Source organism: Cucumis sativus, chromosome 3 (assembly GCF_000004075.3).
Source record: "Cucumis sativus cultivar 9930 chromosome 3, Cucumber_9930_V3, whole genome shotgun sequence".
Lineage (NCBI taxonomy): Eukaryota > Viridiplantae > Streptophyta > Magnoliopsida > Cucurbitales > Cucurbitaceae > Cucumis > Cucumis sativus.
Window position 1 is genome coordinate 39,261,603 of NC_026657.2, and position 18,310 is coordinate 39,279,912.

At 33.1% G+C, this 18,310-nt stretch overlaps 4 protein-coding genes across 6 annotated transcripts in view; 2 read left to right on the top strand and 2 right to left on the bottom strand.

The window, feature by feature from the left end:
- LOC101204034 (BEACH domain-containing protein B) overlaps window positions 1-834 on the top strand; it is a 46,022-nt gene extending 45,188 nt beyond the window's left edge. The window contains 1 exon segment of the mRNA XM_011654284.2: window positions 187-834. The gene's annotated coding sequence lies outside the window, so the exon portion shown is untranslated.
- A 1,266-nt stretch (window positions 835-2,100) lies between these two features.
- Window positions 2,101-7,360, top strand: LOC101204682 (neuroguidin). Of its 3 annotated transcripts, none has more exons than XM_004136205.3 (10): window positions 2,101-2,228; window positions 2,318-2,377; window positions 4,089-4,210; window positions 4,484-4,571; window positions 5,528-5,707; window positions 5,792-5,974; window positions 6,088-6,261; window positions 6,354-6,508; window positions 6,581-6,707; window positions 7,017-7,360. In XM_004136205.3, the coding sequence occupies exons 3-10, from the start codon at window positions 4,191-4,193 to the stop codon at window positions 7,026-7,028; spliced, it is 939 nt and encodes a 312-aa protein (XP_004136253.1). In that variant the 5' UTR covers window positions 2,101-2,228; window positions 2,318-2,377; window positions 4,089-4,190; the 3' UTR covers window positions 7,029-7,360. The 3 variants fall into 3 exon arrangements, with proteins under 3 accessions (XP_004136253.1, XP_011652588.1, XP_031738286.1); XM_011654286.2 differs by having other exon boundaries at window positions 2,318-2,373; XM_031882426.1 differs by lacking the exons at window positions 2,101-2,228; window positions 2,318-2,377 and having other exon boundaries at window positions 4,075-4,210.
- Window positions 7,361-7,877: 517 nt separating this feature from the next.
- Window positions 7,878-9,544, bottom strand: LOC101204435 (UDP-glycosyltransferase 91C1). The gene has a single exon (XM_004136204.3). The coding sequence runs from the start codon at window positions 9,399-9,401 to the stop codon at window positions 7,992-7,994; it is 1,410 nt and encodes a 469-aa protein (XP_004136252.2). The 5' UTR covers window positions 9,402-9,544; the 3' UTR covers window positions 7,878-7,991.
- An 888-nt stretch (window positions 9,545-10,432) lies between these two features.
- LOC101204193 (probable rhamnogalacturonate lyase B) lies at window positions 10,433-17,516 on the bottom strand. Its single transcript, XM_004136203.3, has 15 exons — window positions 17,356-17,516; window positions 17,143-17,264; window positions 16,990-17,046; window positions 16,719-16,832; window positions 16,478-16,597; window positions 15,401-15,542; window positions 14,299-14,469; window positions 13,990-14,145; window positions 13,782-13,888; window positions 13,326-13,416; window positions 13,070-13,211; window positions 12,255-12,411; window positions 11,676-11,792; window positions 11,458-11,587; window positions 10,433-10,851 (listed from the first exon to the last, which is right to left on the bottom strand). The coding sequence occupies exons 1-15, from the start codon at window positions 17,395-17,397 to the stop codon at window positions 10,591-10,593; spliced, it is 1,929 nt and encodes a 642-aa protein (XP_004136251.1). The 5' UTR covers window positions 17,398-17,516; the 3' UTR covers window positions 10,433-10,590.
- Window positions 17,517-18,310: the final 794 nt, after the last annotated feature.

Below are 18,310 nucleotides of genomic sequence, written 5' to 3' on the forward strand. Positions count from 1 at the left end.
AATCTGTCAAATTAGTTTACATGTTGAAGATGTTTTAGGCAAGCATGAAAAATGAAATCGAAGGGGTTCATCCATTCTCTAATATTGCATCTGTGAAGTTTTGTGATAACAAATGTCTTAATTGTATATTTATTAGAGAACATACTAAAACTTTGTTCGTCCATATTGTTTATGTAAATTTTGCAGAGCATTTAGCAGTAGCTACGACTTATCAAGTCATAAGGAATGGAAGACTGATGATATCAACTCTTTCAAATTTTTTTAAGTACTCCATATCTGAGGATAGGGAAGGATGTACTTGCCAATAGCTCGAACAGCCTAACATATCCTTGCGTAATTGCTTCACACACGACATGGGATCCCAAATGAATCCCGAGGCATTTTTTTTCTTGCACCATGAGATTTTTACTTGATCTCTTATACAAATGATCTGATTATCTTCATCTTGGGGAAATGAATAGACAATGGGAGCTGAAACTTGTATATAGTTGGTAGACAAAATGTCCATAATTAGTTGGCCCACCTCAGTTTACCTTTAGCCTTTGGGGCCTCAAACTTAATGAACATCATTAAGTGAGGATACTTTTCAATAGGTTTAGTTCTTTCCCCTTTTTTAGCTTCAGCTCTTAATTATATTGTTCATATTAATTTGTATATTTCACTCATCCCATTGATTTAGTACTTACCTCCTTGATATAAGATGTATCTGCCAGCAGTTCTAATTTACATCTAAATTCAGATATGGCTCTTGATCATTTACGTTCCTCTCATTGCATTGCATTTGTAATTAAGTAGCTTTGTTGACCTCATTGAAAATGAAATGTATTCTTGACATATTACGTACACATGATATGATTTTTTTTTTTTTTTTTTTGCAAATAGTGATATTTGGAAATTAAGGGAATTTATCGGTGGCTTACACAATCATTTTACGGATTTATCAACAGAATTGAACAAACAATTGTATGGATATCTCAAAAGAATTTCTTTAAATCATAAATTGAGATATGATCGACTTTTTCAGACTAATGTGTATGCTGTTTTGCTTGTGAGTATAGTTATTGTATTGTCCATTAAAAAATTGTTTTATTATTTTATTATTTTTTTTGCGAGAATAATGTAGAAATTTATGTGACGAATAATTTAGGAAAGTTTTCATAAAAGATAACTACGAAGTTGCATGATATTATTGATGAGTTAGACACTTTTAAATGACTTCAAAATATCTATGAACTTTAAGTTAATTTATGTATATAAAACAGAAATAAAAAATATTTATGGATTCATGTAACAGAAAAAAAATTCATAAAGTTATTGTAATTCATAAAGTTATCGTATTTTCATAAATTTTATATTTGTTCTGCTTGGTTTTGAATTTTGGGCTGAATGTTTACACATTTTCATATTATTACTTCTCTTTTATCATATTTTTACTTATTTATCATCTCTCATCTTTATGTTTTTTTATTATTAGTTATTGTATTTTTTTTTTCACTATATACAAAAATCGTTTAGATATTGATACACTAATTAGATTTGATATACAGTCATTATTAATTTATTTTAAGTTTTTCTTTTGTGTTTTCTTTTTTTTTTAAAAAAAAACCCCTTTTTATATATTTTCTAAAAATGATTTATTTTCTTTAGGTTGTTGATAGTGAGATGTTCTTTAAAATCAAAAAAAGAAATTGAATGATTGAATTTAGTTTTCTATTTGATTTTAGGTTTAAAGATGGAGAAGTATTTTCAACTATAAAATTGTTTAAGAATTATAATTTTTTAACAATAGATGCTAATAGACTTCTCTTAAAATATCTACAATGATACCACATTTGTAAGTATTTTTGTTAATTTTTTTTATATTTAAGAAATGTTTATTTAAATATCTTAATTGAATTAAAATGTTAATTATTGATAGAAATCGGTCCACACAAAAATTAAAAATTTGATATATTTTTTTAGAAATTGTCAAAAAAAATTGATAAAATACTTACCATGATCAAACTATAATTAATTTTGTGAATTGTTATATTTTTTAAAACAAACTTTTTTAAAAAATATATTTTTAGTTGAATAATTGTTCATACACAAAATAAACGCTAGAAAGGTTTTGACTAATTTATAGTGTAGGGTTTTGACTAAAAAAAATCAGTTTCTTTTTCATAAAATTCGATGCACAGGCTGCCATAGACATATCTCCGCTCATCGCTCGGAACGAAGCCTCGCCGGTGAGTCTTGGCCTCCGTCCTCTTGGTTCTTTCTCTAACCATCCGTTTTTGCCTCCTCACCACACTCATGTTTGTCCGTTCCGTTACAGATCGTGCTGCCAGTATCGTCGACTGCCGCCAGTTGCTGCCGGTCTCCGTTATTGCGGTGGGTAAGGATTTTAGGAGTTTCTTTTTGGTTTTCTTGGTTTTTCTCGAATGCCGAAATCTCTTGGCTAAAATCCCATAATGTTTTGTTGTTTTATTCAGTTTTTGGAGGATTTTAATGCGCCGTCCAGCACGGGTTTAATTATTTTCGGGTTTTTGAAGTATTTTTTGTTGGTTTTTAAATTGAATTGTTTTCGAGTGGTGTTTGTATTATATGCAAACAGGCTCTAGTTTAGTTTACTGCAAACCGAGTCCAATTTTTGGACTTTGAAAGCTATGACCATATTGAAAAAAATATATATACCAACGTCTAAAGGATGATACTAAATTTGAAATGTAAGATTTAGGAAGAGATAGATAGGGATATACTTTGCGATTTGATGCTATGTTTCACTTGGGAAGGAAAAAGAAAATCTTGAGTTTAGTGACTTTCATAAAGATAAGTACGAGGGAAATGAAAAGGAAAGTGTAAAAGAAAATTTTTGCTACCCTGAGAGATTAAGGAAATTCAAAGTTTGGGTTGTGTTGGTTGAAAGAAACTATGGCCTACCAAGGTTGTAGGGAACACTAAGGAAAGTTAGGACGTTAAGTGTTGAATCTTGGTTTTGAATCTTGATTTGAATTATTGACAACGCTTTAACCAAATCTAGGGAGTAAGGTGTAAAGGCTTTCTGAAAGCTAGATTTAGAATAATGAAGGTATTCCTAAAGACTATCTTTGGGTTCAGGTATAGTCATTATGAGTTTATGGTAATGTGTTTTGGACTGACCAATTCTCTAGTCTCCATGGGCTTTCTAGACTCTCTCTGAGTCATAAAAGTGCCTAAAGAACCATATTGGTTTATGCGAGGACTAAAGAGTAACAAATGGATGACTTCAAGTAAATTTTGATATGCCAAGTTCAAGTGTGAGTCCTAGTTGGACAAAGTTGTCTCTTCTTAGTTTCATAGCTAATAAAGGAGGCATTGTTGTAGACTCTTCCAAAGTAGAAAAAGTTCGCTGTTGGCCTAGATTCGACACAGAAGCAGGTAATTTGTAGTTTTTTCAGTTTAGCCAGCTAAGATGGAATGTATGTTTAGAATGTTCCAGCTTGATAGTTCCATTGCGGCACTGCCTCATTTGGCACACAGACATCATTCTTCACTTGCAACAAAGGTTACAAGTTTCAAGAGTGAAAACTGGCTAGCTCAAACCCAAGTGTTAAATGTTCTTAAAGATCCATGGGGATTAGTAGTTTTCATTAATGCTTTATGAATGTGATCATGCCATCTGCTAATGCAACACAAGAGTTTAATGTCTTATGCCCTGCAACATCTAAATGGATCCATGTTTAGTAATCCCACTCATGATTTCAAGCTCAGTGGTTGACGCTTAATGAGGTAGACTAAAGAAGATTTTATCCCCAAAAATGACGAAAGTATTGGTGAGGCATTGGTGTCAGAACTAATTACTAAGGTGAAGGGGGAACATAGTGGGGAGGGAATAGGGGTTTGGGTGAGTGGTTCCTTTTTTATTTTTATTTTAATGATTCTCTATTTTTATTTTAAAAAATATAATGTCAAGATCTTCGTTAATGATATGACTACTTATTTTTTCATCTTATACATTTGCGATCAGTTTGTTGATTAGATTCCATTTGGCGATATTATTTTTTAAGCTCAAGATTTGATTTTCTTCAATTAAATTTGTTTCTGATTTAAAAGGTCAACTATATTAGGTTGCCTATCTGTGGACTGTCAGTTACTCGAAGCCCTAACAGTTACTTCACGTAACTAAAAGACGGAGTGCAGTGTAAAAATTTAGGATTTCAATTTCTGCAATGGAGGAACTCAGCAACAAGTAAGGGAATAAAAATAGTAATAATAATTATAATTTTATAACTCATAATAATTTGTTCTTGTTTAATTATCATGATCTTTTAAAAGGTCTTTTTGTTAAAGATGATGATAATTATTTCTGAAGTAAATTTAAGTCCCATGTTTGACAAAAATATAAATGTTATAATGGCTCCAATTTTGTCCACTGGGCAATGGATCTTTTTAGTGACATATGAAGTATATCGCATTTTTACATAATTATCTTATCTGACTCACATTGAACTAATGCTCTCAGAGAAGCTTCTCAACTAACTGCATTGCTAAAGGAAATGAAAGAAGGACTGGACACGGTCACTAATAAAGTTCAGGCTTTAACTGCCAAGGTTAGTACATACAGTATATGCTAATTCCAGGTAGAGAAGAGAACACTTCAACTTTACTTTTTCATTTTAGACATGTAAATTTAGGAAGAGAGTTAGGTTATCATGCATGATCCAGGAAGAAATATATGCATAGAATGAACTTAAAATTACAGTCGATCTTTGAGTACTATCGAAGTTATTAATTGAAAGAATGACATTTTGTTGCTTCAATTTTTTTCATGTAAACATGGTGAGCTAGTCATGTACCAACCCCCACCCCACTATGAAAGTTATAAGGAGGTGCTTTGGTACTAAGTTTACCCGTTGAAATCGTTTTTATTAATTATATAAATTGCAAGCATATAAAATATTAAGGAAATTCTTGTTGGCTGAACCATAGGTTCTCAAGGCATCTCTATATTCAAAAAGTTCTTTTTTCCTATCGTAACCATGTCATGCCAATTTATTTGATGTTATTTTGTCACTGGAAGTATCTATCTAGCCTGATTATATATTATACTCAAGTTATAGTATCTTATTTGAGAATGTAAAGTTTTCTTTAAAATTATTGTCTTTTGTGTGTATTTTGGGGTGTACTCTATTTTTGTTTGGACATGAGTGAAAAATAGTAAATACTATAGTAAAGAGGGTTTTCAAATAGTATATATTGTACTTAGTTGTAGGTTATGAATAATTGTACACATCAATATTATATTTGGTGTCCCAAACATGGAGTGAACTATACTATAGTAATCCACTCCACCAACCTCTAGTTTGTGCCGCAAATGACCTCTTAATGTTTTAAGAGTACTTCTGTAAAGCACTTCCAGATATTGAAGATCGTATTTTTGGGATATACTTAATGTCCCCATGTCAGAGAATTTAATTGTTGCTTCTTTTAGCTACAAACAGTGCCACGTTTTCATTGACGGTTTATCTGTCATTCCTCGACATTCTCCCCTTCTTTTGTATTTCAGGTAAAATCAAACCAGCTTCCGACATCAGATGGGATAAGCTATCTCGATGCCAAATATTTTTTACTTCTAAATTATTGTTCTTCACTTGTATACTATTTGCTCCGGAAAGCCAAGGGTTTCTCAATTGAGGGTCATCCTGTCGTCAGGAGTCTTGTAGAGATAAGGTTATTTCTAGAGAAGGTTTGTTTTCTTCCATTTATTTTTTAAACTTGTTTACAAGCATGGGACCTGCTTTTATAGTCTTCGACGTCTTTTGGTTGACAGATTCGACCTATTGATAAGAAGCTTGAGTACCAGATTCAGAAGCTAGCAAAAGTTTCTATTGTGTCAAAAGAGAATGCATTCATGGACGAAAAGGATTCTGCTACACCTCAGGATGTGGATGATCGATTAAAATATCGTCCAAACCCTGACATGCTTGTCAGTAAAACAGAAGGGACTGCTGAGGTGAGGCATTAAGTGAAGGATCAAGTTTAGTAACTCCTTTATTCCATCTTGTTATGTCAAAGACTCAACTATTGCTCTTCTTTTTTCTGTTTTTTTTTTTCTTCTTCAAATAGGATGGAGATGGTATGTATCGTCCACCAAAGTTTGCCCCTACTTCCATGGAAGAAGATAAGAAATCTCGAAAGGAAAGAAATTCCATGAGAAAGGATTTACAGACACTTCGACAAGCTAGACAAAATGATTATATGAGGGAGCTGATGGATGACATGGCTGGGAAACCTGAAGAGGTCTGTCAAGGACTTACTATTATATTCTATGAGTTTTTCCTGAATAACTAACGTGTTGGTTACTTAAAATTTGTTGTTTTTGTTCATGACAGATAAAAGAATCCGTTGGACTGGAAAATAGAGAAGTTGCTAGATATGTGGCAAGATTGGAGGAACGTGACCGAAGAGAAGAGGAGCTTTTCACTCGTGCACCGCTCACAAAGATGGAGAAAAAGAGAGAAAAATACCTAAAGAAGTCTAGATATGGGTACATAGTCATAGACTGAATCTAACGATCTGTTTTTTAAACTCATTTCTGACACTATCATTTTGCTTTTAGGATGGGTGGTGTAACTGATAGTTTTTATGAAGAAGTGAAATCCTTGCCCTTGGAAGTTGCTGATGATGAGCAACCGACAGATTTTGGTAGTGGCAGCGGCAGAATGAGAAAACACAAGAAACGCAAGGTTTGTCATACATAGGACTTTATGTTTGATTGATTACACATTAATTTCTCTTCTTTTTACCTTCATTCTTGTCAATGCATTGTAAAAGTCCCGAGTTGGAAGCATTTGGATTTTACAAAGAATATATTCTCATAAATATTCTGTCGTCTGTTTGGAATGATTATCGTAGTTTCTAGCACAAGTCTTTGAGATGTTTTTCTCGGCGTTCTCTCTTTCCCTCTTGCAACGCTAACAAATTTAACTTTAATGTGCATTCTTAACCCTTCTATGTTTGAGCATGTAAGTAATACCTTTTCCCCCTTTCTGCAGGGTAGGCATTGAAGATCAGGTCATATCAGGGGATGATGGGAAATACTTTGGGACAAAATTGTATGTCAATGTGAAAATCCCTTATATCTTTGGGTGAAATTTATTATATTCTTAAGAGGTTCTTTAATTCCTAATGAAAGTTTACAATGACCACATGTTTTCATGTGAAATTTTGTTTTTACTTTTAGTCGTATATACACTGACAAGGAGAACTAGAGAATAATTCATATGTTTTACTAATATTTGAATTTAGTATTTAATTAGTTAATTGTGTTATTTTCTTCGTAAATCTATAAAATGATGAACAATTTAGGGTTGTGTAATAAAACGAAGCTTTTGATCAACATTTCAATTTAGAAGATCCAACTTTCCTTGTTTGGTGTCTGATTATTTTTTCTGCTGCATCATATAACCTTCATCATTCAATAAGGATTTCTTTTCAATAGGTTTAGTTCTTTCACCCTTTTTAGTTTCGCTTTTAATTAAATTGTTCATGTGAATTTGTGTGTTAGACTATTTAGAGTAATTTTCTGTATTATTAATAGAGATATTTTTTAATGTGTAAACTTGATTTTTTTTATGTTTTGTAAATACTTTATTTTTAACAATTTCTAAGGGCCTAACAAATCAAATGCTTAGAAATAACAAATTTTTAATTTTTATATACTATTGGACATTTTATCATTTTTTTTTTTATTTTTTACTAAAATGTTTACTATTTTCTAACAAATTAAAATAATATAGGATGCAAACACATAATAATATGAAAAATAATATAAAATATACTAAGATTATAATAACACATTTGTCCCGAACACCTTTTAATATTATACTCTATTTTTATAATTTTTTTATTTATAATTTTGTCTTTTGAAATAATTTGCTGTTCTTAAAAAGTGTAGACCAATTGTTGAAAAAGTTATTCATATAATTTCCAAAGTTCTGAACCGACAGAAGTTTGAAGTATATTCTATTTCAGAAGTCACCTCTAGACTGCCATTTCTTCCTATTTGTCTCGAGAAAGTCCACAAGCTTATCCAGGTGACGTTCATTCTTATCTCCGTTTCCAAACAACCCCTTCATTTCCATTGCTCTCTCTCTCAACAACTTCCCTCCACCTGATCCTTCCGCCATGGCCGACCTCACCGATTCTGAAACCGAGTCACGCGTGAATGATCCATCTCTCTCATTCCTCTCAATCTCAATCCCCACCATTTTCTTCTCCATTATTCTTGCGTTCAATCCTTGATCGTTCACTACAGGACACATAATCACGACTCGTCCAAATCCCAGTCCTTCGATGACCGAGTTCCATCCGCAGTGAGTCAAACAACCGCCAACCGAGTTATGACTCAGTACCTTCACCTGCGAGATCCATCCCTCGTGAACCAGTCCTCGACCTGAAACTCGCTCTTTGAATCCGGCCGGTAACATTTCTGACTCGTTCCGATGTGAAGTTCTTAAAATCCACAAAAATGGAATCTCAGATTGCTCTAGCCCGTAGGCTAATTCGGTGACGTCTTCTTGTCTTAGAAACGCCTCAGTTCCGAATGAAACGTACAGGACTGAATTCGCTTTCTGTTTCTTCAACCATTCCTCGATATCTTCGCTCAATTCCTCCACGTCTTCCATTAACGGAGGTAGAAATCCAATCGGAATGACTGGTTTCTGGTAGAGCTTCGTGAGCAAATCGAACGATTCCGGCTCAAGTTCCGGAGAGCTTCTTACAGCCACAGCAACACTCTCTTCGATCGAAACTCCAAAGCGGACCGAATCGGTCGTTCCCGATTCATTGCCTATTGCTCCATCTAAGGATGTTTTTAACTCATGGTACCGAAAACGGAGGTTGGATCCGTGGGGCATCCACTCAGGATCATTCATAAAATCCTCCACCGTTGACCGGGAACCTCCGCCGTTGGAAAGCTCTGACGGCGGGCCGAGGAAGGCAAGGAAACCGGCGGTGAAGAGACTGAAGAAAACAGACGAAATACCCAGCTCCGCCGCGAGAGGCGAAATCCAGTGAGAGGCGTAATCATAAATAATCCAATCGGGATTTAAATCACGAAGCAAATCGGCCAATTGCGGTTCCAAAGAGTCGAAGGCCTTCTTCAGTAGCTGTTGCTTGTTGTACGGTACGTCGGAGGAAGCTTCGGCGGCGACCGGAAGACCGTCAACAGGAGGCAGAGAAACGCCGACGAGGCTGACGACGGAGGAGAGATGTGGGGATATTTTGAGAATTCTCCTGAGGTTTCTTGGGGTTGATATGAAGGAAACTTTGAAGCCCTTTTGGGCCAAGCAAATGGCAAGTCGAGCAAAGGGAATGAGATGACCGAAGGCCAGCCATGGAAATACCGCTACGTGCAAGACGTCGCTGCTGTTTGACATTAAAGCAAAGCAAAACCAGAGTAAGACAATTGCTTCAGTGTTATGTATATTTAAACAGAAGATGACATTTTAATATATATGGGTTGGTAATAATAATTAAGGATATAACATTCTTTAAAAAAATTATTCACTTATAGAACTGATAGATTTCGTATGTTTTAGATTTATATCATGGATAAAATTTGACAAATTTTTTATATCGATAAATTTTTTAAAATATTGTTATATATTTAATTATTTTAAATTTAATGAATAAATTTGTAATTATCATTTTTTTAAATAGCATCATTTTATTTTTATTATGATACATGAGCTAATAATTGAGTTGAGCAATTTTGGCTCATTGAGTTGAGCAATTTTGACCAAAACTGATGTGTAGTCCTTTTTAAATACATATAAGGATTGAGCTACAATCTTTCCATCTTTTAAAAAGGTTTTTACATTTTCTTTTTATTTTTCTTTATAATATTATGGAAAAATTAAGTCATTTGTTTGGTGATCTTGGATGGAATTGATTTGTAATGAATATAAGGTTCATGTCTAGATGAAAGATTAGATTTTACTAATTCTCTTACTCATTCTTTCCATTAATTCTCTTATTTATCGATTATTCACGCTTTTCAATATTTATCTGATTTTCAAAGACCATGTTTAAATTAAATGTTTTGAGCTTGGTTTGTTATACAATACTCGTTTTGTTCCAACTTCCAACAATTTTGAATCTAATTCTCTTTTTCGTTGTTTTTACCCATCATTTCCAGTAATGTGAAGTGCTTCGTAGACCATGTGAGGATAGGATGATAGAAAATGCATTGAACCAAAATTAGATCAATGTGAAAAGTTTTATGTTGGAAAGAATTTTATATTATTAACAAGTTCTACAATTTAAAACATGACTTTTGAAATTTTTTTTACGATTGATTCGATGTATGTTATCCTATAGATCCACATGCTTGCAATAACCGATTACAATGTGGCTGGAAGCACAAACATGAGCGTTGAATGAAGAAGACGAATGAGGAGTGCAACTATAGAATGAGAAGATTCAAATATTTGTTTATTAAACAGAAAAATACATACTTTTATATCAGTTGAACTATGCTCATGTCGAAAATCAATCAATCGAAATTATATAAACTTACACAACACTAAGATCATAGTAATTGAAAAGTGAAATTAAGGAGATGGTCTATGAATTGTTTAGAGGTATCAAATCGGACGGGGGGCCTTCGAGGCGGATATAATCATACATGATGCCATTGAAAGATGAATTGTTTATAATTTGTGAAAGGAAGATGGTGTTTTCTCCTTCCACAAGTAGAGATCCTAATATGTCAACACTATAGAGTCGATAGAGTCCATGAATTCCATGCCTAGCAATTGCATTGTCATGTCCAATCACTCCTGTTGTAAATAAACTTGGCTTTGCTTCTGGATTATTTACCTGAATCTTTTTTTTGAATTTAAAAAAAAAATCACATTCTAACCTTCCCCTTTTTAAGTAAAAAGTCGATGTTCAAAATGTAAATCTAATTCTAAAAATCTAGAGACTTAAAAGTACAATAAACCAAATTTCAAGAGTTATATTAACACTTTTGAGTTTCAAAGAAATATATATCGAAATCAACCTCAATTTATAACTAACAATGTAATATTTACATTTTGAGAGTGTAATATTTTTATAATTACATGGCTAAGTTTTTCTAAATTTTAGTTTACGTGCAAAAATTGAAGTTAGAAGTGTAAATAAATTGAGTGACTAAATTGCAATAAAGTACATATTAACATTTTTTTTAACTTATTATCAAGAGTGTAGCATTTTAATTCACCAATACAGATCCATAATAAGAGATAAAAAAAGCCCAAAGTTAAAGCATAATTATGGGTAAAAACTCAACAATAACGAGAGTCATTATTGGATTAAGGTTGTTTTCAGTTATAGAAAATTTGTCTATCCATACCTATCATTGATATATTCTAAAACTTTACAATATTTGTAAATAGTTTCAACAGTTTTGTCATTTATAATAATTTATAGTGTAACGAGAAAGAGTACCTGTAATTCAGCAACATTGGCAGTGGCCAGAGCCACTCGTAAAGTATAGCTGACGCCCTTATCTATGATATTATCAAGTCTAAACTTGATTTCCCACGTGGTTGCTAAATGGGATCCATCATTTCTCTTTCTGTCATTAATTAAAATAAAATTGGAGAAACCTTATAAATTAAAACTTCATATATTTTAAACCTACACCATAAATTGAGCATACTTACCGATTAACATGAGCAAAGAACCAATCTTTTGTGTAATCACTGACACCAACTGAATATACCAAGTCTGCATCAGGATGTAACTCAGCATATTTTTCCCACAGTCCATATTGCCTGAATCTGATCAACAGTAAGATAAGATTCCAAGAATTTAAGCTTTAAAATTTAGAATCAACAAAACACCCCAAACTTTTATGCTCACTAATGACTTCAGAACTTCCAAGATTATTGATGATTTATTGACATATTGGGATGGAAAAAGATTTCGAGATTTGTTGAATGAAATCTTGGCTAACTAAAAAGTTTAAGCTAACGAGTGAAATTAAATTTTATATTTATATTAACTAATACTCCGTAAAGAGTTTGAAATATGTAGAATACCCAACAAGTTGAAAAGCAATATTAATCGGAGGAGGAATAACATTGCAAAAGTTTGAACACATGTTCTCTTAGACGACTTGGATTGACCCAAAAGATGGTTTGGATTTTTGTAATAATGTTTACTTCAAATGAGAATAATTCTGAGGATAATGTCACAAGAGAGTGATTAAGATAATTGAAACAATGTTGAAGGTCTCATACCTATCTGGATGATTGATATACAATTTGTTAATATACTTTGGATCAGGATCGGGAATATAGAATTCAGCAGCAGAGCGATCAGGAATGCCTATTTCCCATAATGTGGGCCCATTCCTAGGCGGCTCGTAAACAAGATCGCCTACGTCCATATCACTACCTGAAATCAAACATCAATATAATAGAATTACAAATGCTGAATAGAATAATTATAAGCTGAACAGTTGCGAGCAATGGTGAAATGGCTGACATTTATTACGATTGAATGAATGATAGGATGGCTAACAATTCGTTTGAGTACGTGTTAGGTACTTAAGCATCTTGGAGAATCACGCCCTAAATGCCACCTATTGGGGTGGGAGAGCCAAGCCACTAAAGTACCACATTGGTCATCCATTCTAGTAAGTGTAGGATAAAGGCATTCCATAACTACCTTGGTTGCTAACAATACCCCATCACTCGGCCACACCCGGTCAAAACCCTCCACCGGTTCCATTCGAGAACGTTAATAACCGACTCTAATACCATTGTTCGATATTTAAGCACCTTGGAGAACCACACCCCTAAAATCAACCATTGGGATGGGAGAGCCAAGCCACTTAAGTACCATGCTGGTCATCCCATTCTAACCATTGTGAGACAAAGGCATCCCAAAACTACCTTGGTTCTTATAACAGTATGACTGAACCATCTAATTACTTAGTTGATGACATAAGTCTTAACCAGCTGAGTTATGAATCAATCATATACATTTCAAGTTTTCAACAGTCAGCTACGTGAATATACAAATGTAAAATGTTCAAAAAGTGAAGTAGTACCTGAAGACACATTAATGAGAACATCATAACGGTAGTCACCAATGAAGCCAGGAACCCAAGCATAAAGATTGTAGTCCCCGATGCGTACGTGTTCAATGCTAAACGAGCCATCTGCATCTGTTTTGGTCCAAAACTGGTAGCCCTGATCATAGTTCAAATTACATCATTTTCTTTGTTGTCATTGTTTAATATGTAATGTGCTTCAAAAGTTTGAACTTCAAGTGTTCATCAACAATTTAACATCAATCCACAGTACCTTCTTCTCCGTTTGCCATGATCCAACATCTCCTGGTGCTGCAAGTCCCACATACGCATCAGTTGCCGGCATTTTCTCCTCGTTAACATATCTGCATGCAGGTGCAATAAATTGCAAATTGTTCAATCCTAAGCTTTCATCTCAAATTACATGTTGGGTTAAAAGTTAAATTTGAAATTTTAGATGTTGTAGTCTATGTTAAACGTCTAAATTTAGTCCCTATACATCCAAAAAATCTTTAAAATAGTCTGTAATATTAATTTATGGTTTATTTTTCTTAAAGAAATAGTCTCAATTAGAAATATACTCTTTTTTCTTGCATGAAAATTCTTATTATTATTTAACTAATTTCAATAAAAATTAACTTCAAATGACTAAACGTCCATTTTTAACATTTTCTCGTATGTGAAACTCTCCATGTGTGTTATCCATCTACGTATGTAAGTATAGATATACCTATCAAGGACAAATAATTTTCCAGTCAATCTACCACGTTGGTTTGGTGGGGGGAAATCCTCAGAAGCTGGAAAAGAATATGGCCAACTTTGAACTTCCTTCGACATCTGAAAAATTGTTGTGCAGAATAAATATTTGAAGGCAAAGTTAGGTTGGAAATGGCCAATTTGAATATCAAAATTAAAACATATAGCTTTATCATTATAACCTGAGTTTTAGCATCTTCCCACAAAGAAAGTGGATCACCTCCATCAGAAACAGAATTTAGATAGAAAAATACAGGGCCAAAAACTTTCTTCCAAGGCTCATCAGGACTGACCTTCAACACCAAGTCCTCTCCTGAATAGTGAGCACTAAGAAACATCTGAAATTGTAGCATTTTGATTCATTACTATGCATTCTGTATGCCCTTTTAGATTCTATCGTAGAAATTTATAGACGTATATAAGTGTCTATCATTGATAGAATATGAAATTTTGTTATTTTTTGTCAATATTTTTTGCAGTAATATACTCACCGCAAGAGCATATGGGCCCACATGAGATGTCAGATTCTGTTTGAGGGGTCCACCTGATCTGAACTCACTGCTTGGAGTGATTTGCCAGAAACCCACCGGAGGATCCATTGATATCCATCCATGCACTTTAAGATCTTTATTTTCACAAGAATATTGGTACTTATCATCTACCTATTCTCGGGCACAATGTTAAATGATATCAGATTCTTACAAACTTAGCTTGTTCAATAAAAGCAATTTCGTTTCGGTTTGGATATTTCTTGAGCATTGTCCTAATTTGTTACTTTTTTATGAACTCAAAAGCTTACGTTGATAGAATTACAAAAAAATTAATTATATCTATTGGTGATATATAACTAAATTTTCCTTCAACCACCAGTTTAAGCTTTTGGGTGGATTGACATAGAAAATTTGAGATCTAACCTGTATGGAATAATAAAATCAGTACTCTCAAATGTTTACTATCAGAGCAGGTGGTCCAGGGAGGTTCTGTGTTTAAACCCTTACATTGTCGTCTCCTCTCCAATTAAAACCGATTTCCACTTGTTGGACCTTTAAAATATTTGAAAGGCCCAACAAGTGAAAATCAATCATTGTCGGGCCTTTCAAATATTTCAAGTCCACAAGTGAGGGGGAGTGTCGGTGGTATATAATTAAATTTACCTTCAACCACAGCTTTTGGGTGAATTGGCGATTTAATAATATCAATACTTTAACATTTTGTTTCACTTGTGGACTTGAAAATTTATGGAAGAGTCAACAATTGAAAATCAATATTACTTGGAGAGAAAATGACATTGCAAAAGTTTGAACATTGTACCTCGTCAAATCATTACTAAACCCAAAAACTGAAGTTTATGAGTTATGGAAAATTTACCTATATCAATACTTAGGTATATAAGAAAGATGAAAACTTCTAAATGTGTTTCGTTTAGAGAGTTTTTGTAGAAATATGCAAATGTTTGAGTTTGAACTCAATCATATTTTATTGGATTTTGTGTTCTTCAATACTTAATATAAAAGCTTAAACTTACGGATTTCATTATGAAAGGAACAGAAAATTGTGAGTTAGACAAAGGAATATCATGAGAAAGAAAAGAACCTCTCCCTTGAACTCAGGTTCTTTAGGATTGACCAGCAAAACAGCCTCTGGAAAGTCCAAAGGTTTTCCTCTGTGACGTAGTCTATCCTCAGGAAGTGGCATGAATCTCTGTCTGTCATCTGCTATGGCCATATAGTGAAACCTATATTACAATCCAAGAAAACAAAAACATCATAATTAATTAATGGTTCACTGCATAACCAATCGAAAAGTGTGTTTAAGCTAAGTAATTTAAAAAGATGAGTTTATTGTAGTAGTTCAAAAAAATTGGATTAGTCTAAAAATTGGTTTTGATTGACAGATGAAATCTCAAAAATGACTTTAAAGTGACTAACCGAAACTCTTCAAAATAAGTGAACACATATCTATAATTGATAGAATCACTTTTGAATATTTTGTGTAACATATTTTTGAAAAAACTTAAAATATAAAACATTTTCAAATGCTAAATTAAAGGGTCTAGGGTGATTCTAAAATAGTTAAAATCACTTCTGTCATTTTCAAAATCACTAGTATACATGCATTTAATCATTCGAAACCAATTTTAATGATACGAGAACGGCATTTAAAAGGCTTTTTCAAAATTATGTTACATGATGTTTGGTCACAAAATATTCAAAAGTGATTCTATCAATTATAAAACATTTTCAAATGCTAAATTAAAGGTTTGTTTAGGGTGATTCTAAAATAGTTAAAATCACTTCTGTCATTTTCAAAATCATTAGTACACATGCATTTAATCATTCAAAACCAATTTTGATGATATGAGAACTACATTTAAAAATGTAGAATTAAATACTAAATTAATTTTGAGTGTGATTAAGACATGTTTCAAAGTGATTTTGAATATGACTAATTTAAGGAAAAGTGATTTTGACAAGAGAAAATGTGATTTTGACCATCTCAAATTCACTCCCAAACACACCCTCTAAAGGGATTATTCACTCCCAAACACACCTCTAGAGATTATAACCTTTTCAAAATCACTTACTTGTGCACTAAAAGGTATGTCAAACAAACGCTACATATATTAGAGTGGAAGTAAAAAAATCTATGTGGGAGTGTGTGGTTTCATACTTGTCTTTTCTTAGCTTAAACACAATCCTCGTTTGAGGAAGGTTGAATGGTGGCCATTCCCTCATGTGCTCATAGATGGCATATGAGTAGAATCCAGAGGAGTTACGAAGCATTATGAACCTGAAAAAAGATTTCTTTCAGTTTTAGAATGTCATTGCTTCTTTCTTTTCAAGTTATTATTTCAAAACTTAAACATACAATGACAAAAGTACACTACGTTCATGATGCATATTGTAGGCACCTTTTGTCTATGTTTAAGGGTACAGCCTTGTCCTTGAATGAATAATTCCTTTTAAACGACAGCTCTATCTGTTCCTCATTTTGCACCATCACTTCAAATTCTCTTCCTCTCATCCTGAAAGCATTTTAAATGTCTTGAGACCATTTCAGCTTTAAGGTTTCTTTAAGTAGAATTAAAGAAAGCCCATCAATGAGCTTTAGATTTTCAAATTGATGAAGAAACAAAATAATAAATTGATTCAGTTTAATAATCAGTTGTTCATTCGTCATACTCATCGAATGTTCCTGTCGTTCCCGGAGTCCCAGAGTTCCACACAAGGTCCCAGTACCTGCATCATATTTCATCAATTAATCCGAGTAAACATAAAGTTTTGAACAAACTAGACAAACAATCATAATTGGAGAAAGATAGAGAGACCATATACCCTCTATGAGCTTCCTTATCATCAACTTCTAAAACATTGTCAATGCTGTTGTATTTTATCCCAGTAACATTTCCATCTGGCTTGGACAGTGTCACTTGCAATATACCATTATCCATAACTACCTGCAGCCCACACAAATGCAAAACACGTCAACACATCTCATAAACCAATATAAATCGTATCGAACAGCAGAAAGAAAGAACCATGACTTACATGATGATCCTGAATATCCAATTGGAGTATCTCATTTGCCATTTTTAAAAAAGCCTAAGCCCTCGTCCTAGCTGACAATTTCCAGAACCTCCTTACCAGGAAAGAGTTACCAATGTTCAACTGACAGTACTTTCTTGATTTTGTGTTATGACAATACTTGCAGTAGGAAACGAAAATATTTATAGTGCCCTTTTTCTAATTTTCTAAAGCATCTTTTTCTGTACATTTAATTTCAACAACGAATCTGGGAGTTGAAGGAAAGGATGGGAAGTTGCAAGGCTTGAAAGAAATTTATACGTTTGATTTTTCTTGAACAAAAGATGAAGTGTTTTCTAATCTTCTCCCTAACAGCACTAATAAAGAGATGAAGGAGACACCACTACAAATGCCACAAGCAAACGTTACACCCAAAATATGAAATCATAAATATGAAATCATATATAATGAATGACTTGAAGTGCATTTGTAATAAATATGAAATTACCAATTACATGAGTATAGTGTAGCTAGTGTTTTCAATTTATCATTTTCAGCAAAGGATATTCAGTAAAGATAGCTTTTCTATTTAAATTCGACAAATCTTTTGCTTTAACAAAAAACAACTCCTCATTGATATAACAAACAAGAAAAATATTCAAATGATACGTATTCCCAAAAGGAGTGAAAAAGAAAATAGTAACAAAAAACGTCTAGAAACAAAGTATGCCTCCGATCGTTCAAAACCACTATTTTCTAATAACAAGCCAATGAAGGTCTCAATCTCTCTACTCTTTTACTCTAAGGGGTAGTTTGACCGACCGGGTGGAGTTAATATGGTGGAGTCAGTAAGTTTGTATACTTGTAAGATGAACTTCCTCTATAAACATGAAGAGTAGAGAAAAAAAGGATGGAGTTACTTTATAAATGTAAAAAGTAGAGATAAAAGAGAAGGAGTTCCTCAATAAATATGAAAAGT

Excerpts from the sequence above, each read along its gene's own strand:
- LOC101204682 (XM_004136205.3), top strand. The coding sequence starts at position 4,191 with ATGGAGGAACTCAGCAACAA. Across the intron at positions 6,262-6,353 it reads TGGCTGGGAAACCTGAAGAG|ATAAAAGAATCCGTTGGACT; the intron begins GTCTGTCAAGGA and ends TGTTCATGACAG. Across the intron at positions 6,509-6,580 it reads CTAAAGAAGTCTAGATATGG|GATGGGTGGTGTAACTGATA; the intron begins GTACATAGTCAT and ends TTTTGCTTTTAG.
- LOC101204435 (XM_004136204.3), bottom strand. The coding sequence starts at position 9,401 with ATGTCAAACAGCAGCGACGTCTTGCACGTAGCGGTATTTCCATGGCTG.
- LOC101204193 (XM_004136203.3), bottom strand. The coding sequence starts at position 17,397 with ATGGCAAATGAGATACTCCAATTGGATATTCAGGATCATCAT. Across the intron at positions 16,833-16,989 it reads ACGACAGGAACATTCGATGA|GATGAGAGGAAGAGAATTTG; the intron begins GTATGACGAATG and ends AAATGCTTTCAG. Across the intron at positions 14,470-15,400 it reads AACCTGAGTTCAAGGGAGAG|GTAGATGATAAGTACCAATA; the intron begins GTTCTTTTCTTT and ends GCCCGAGAATAG.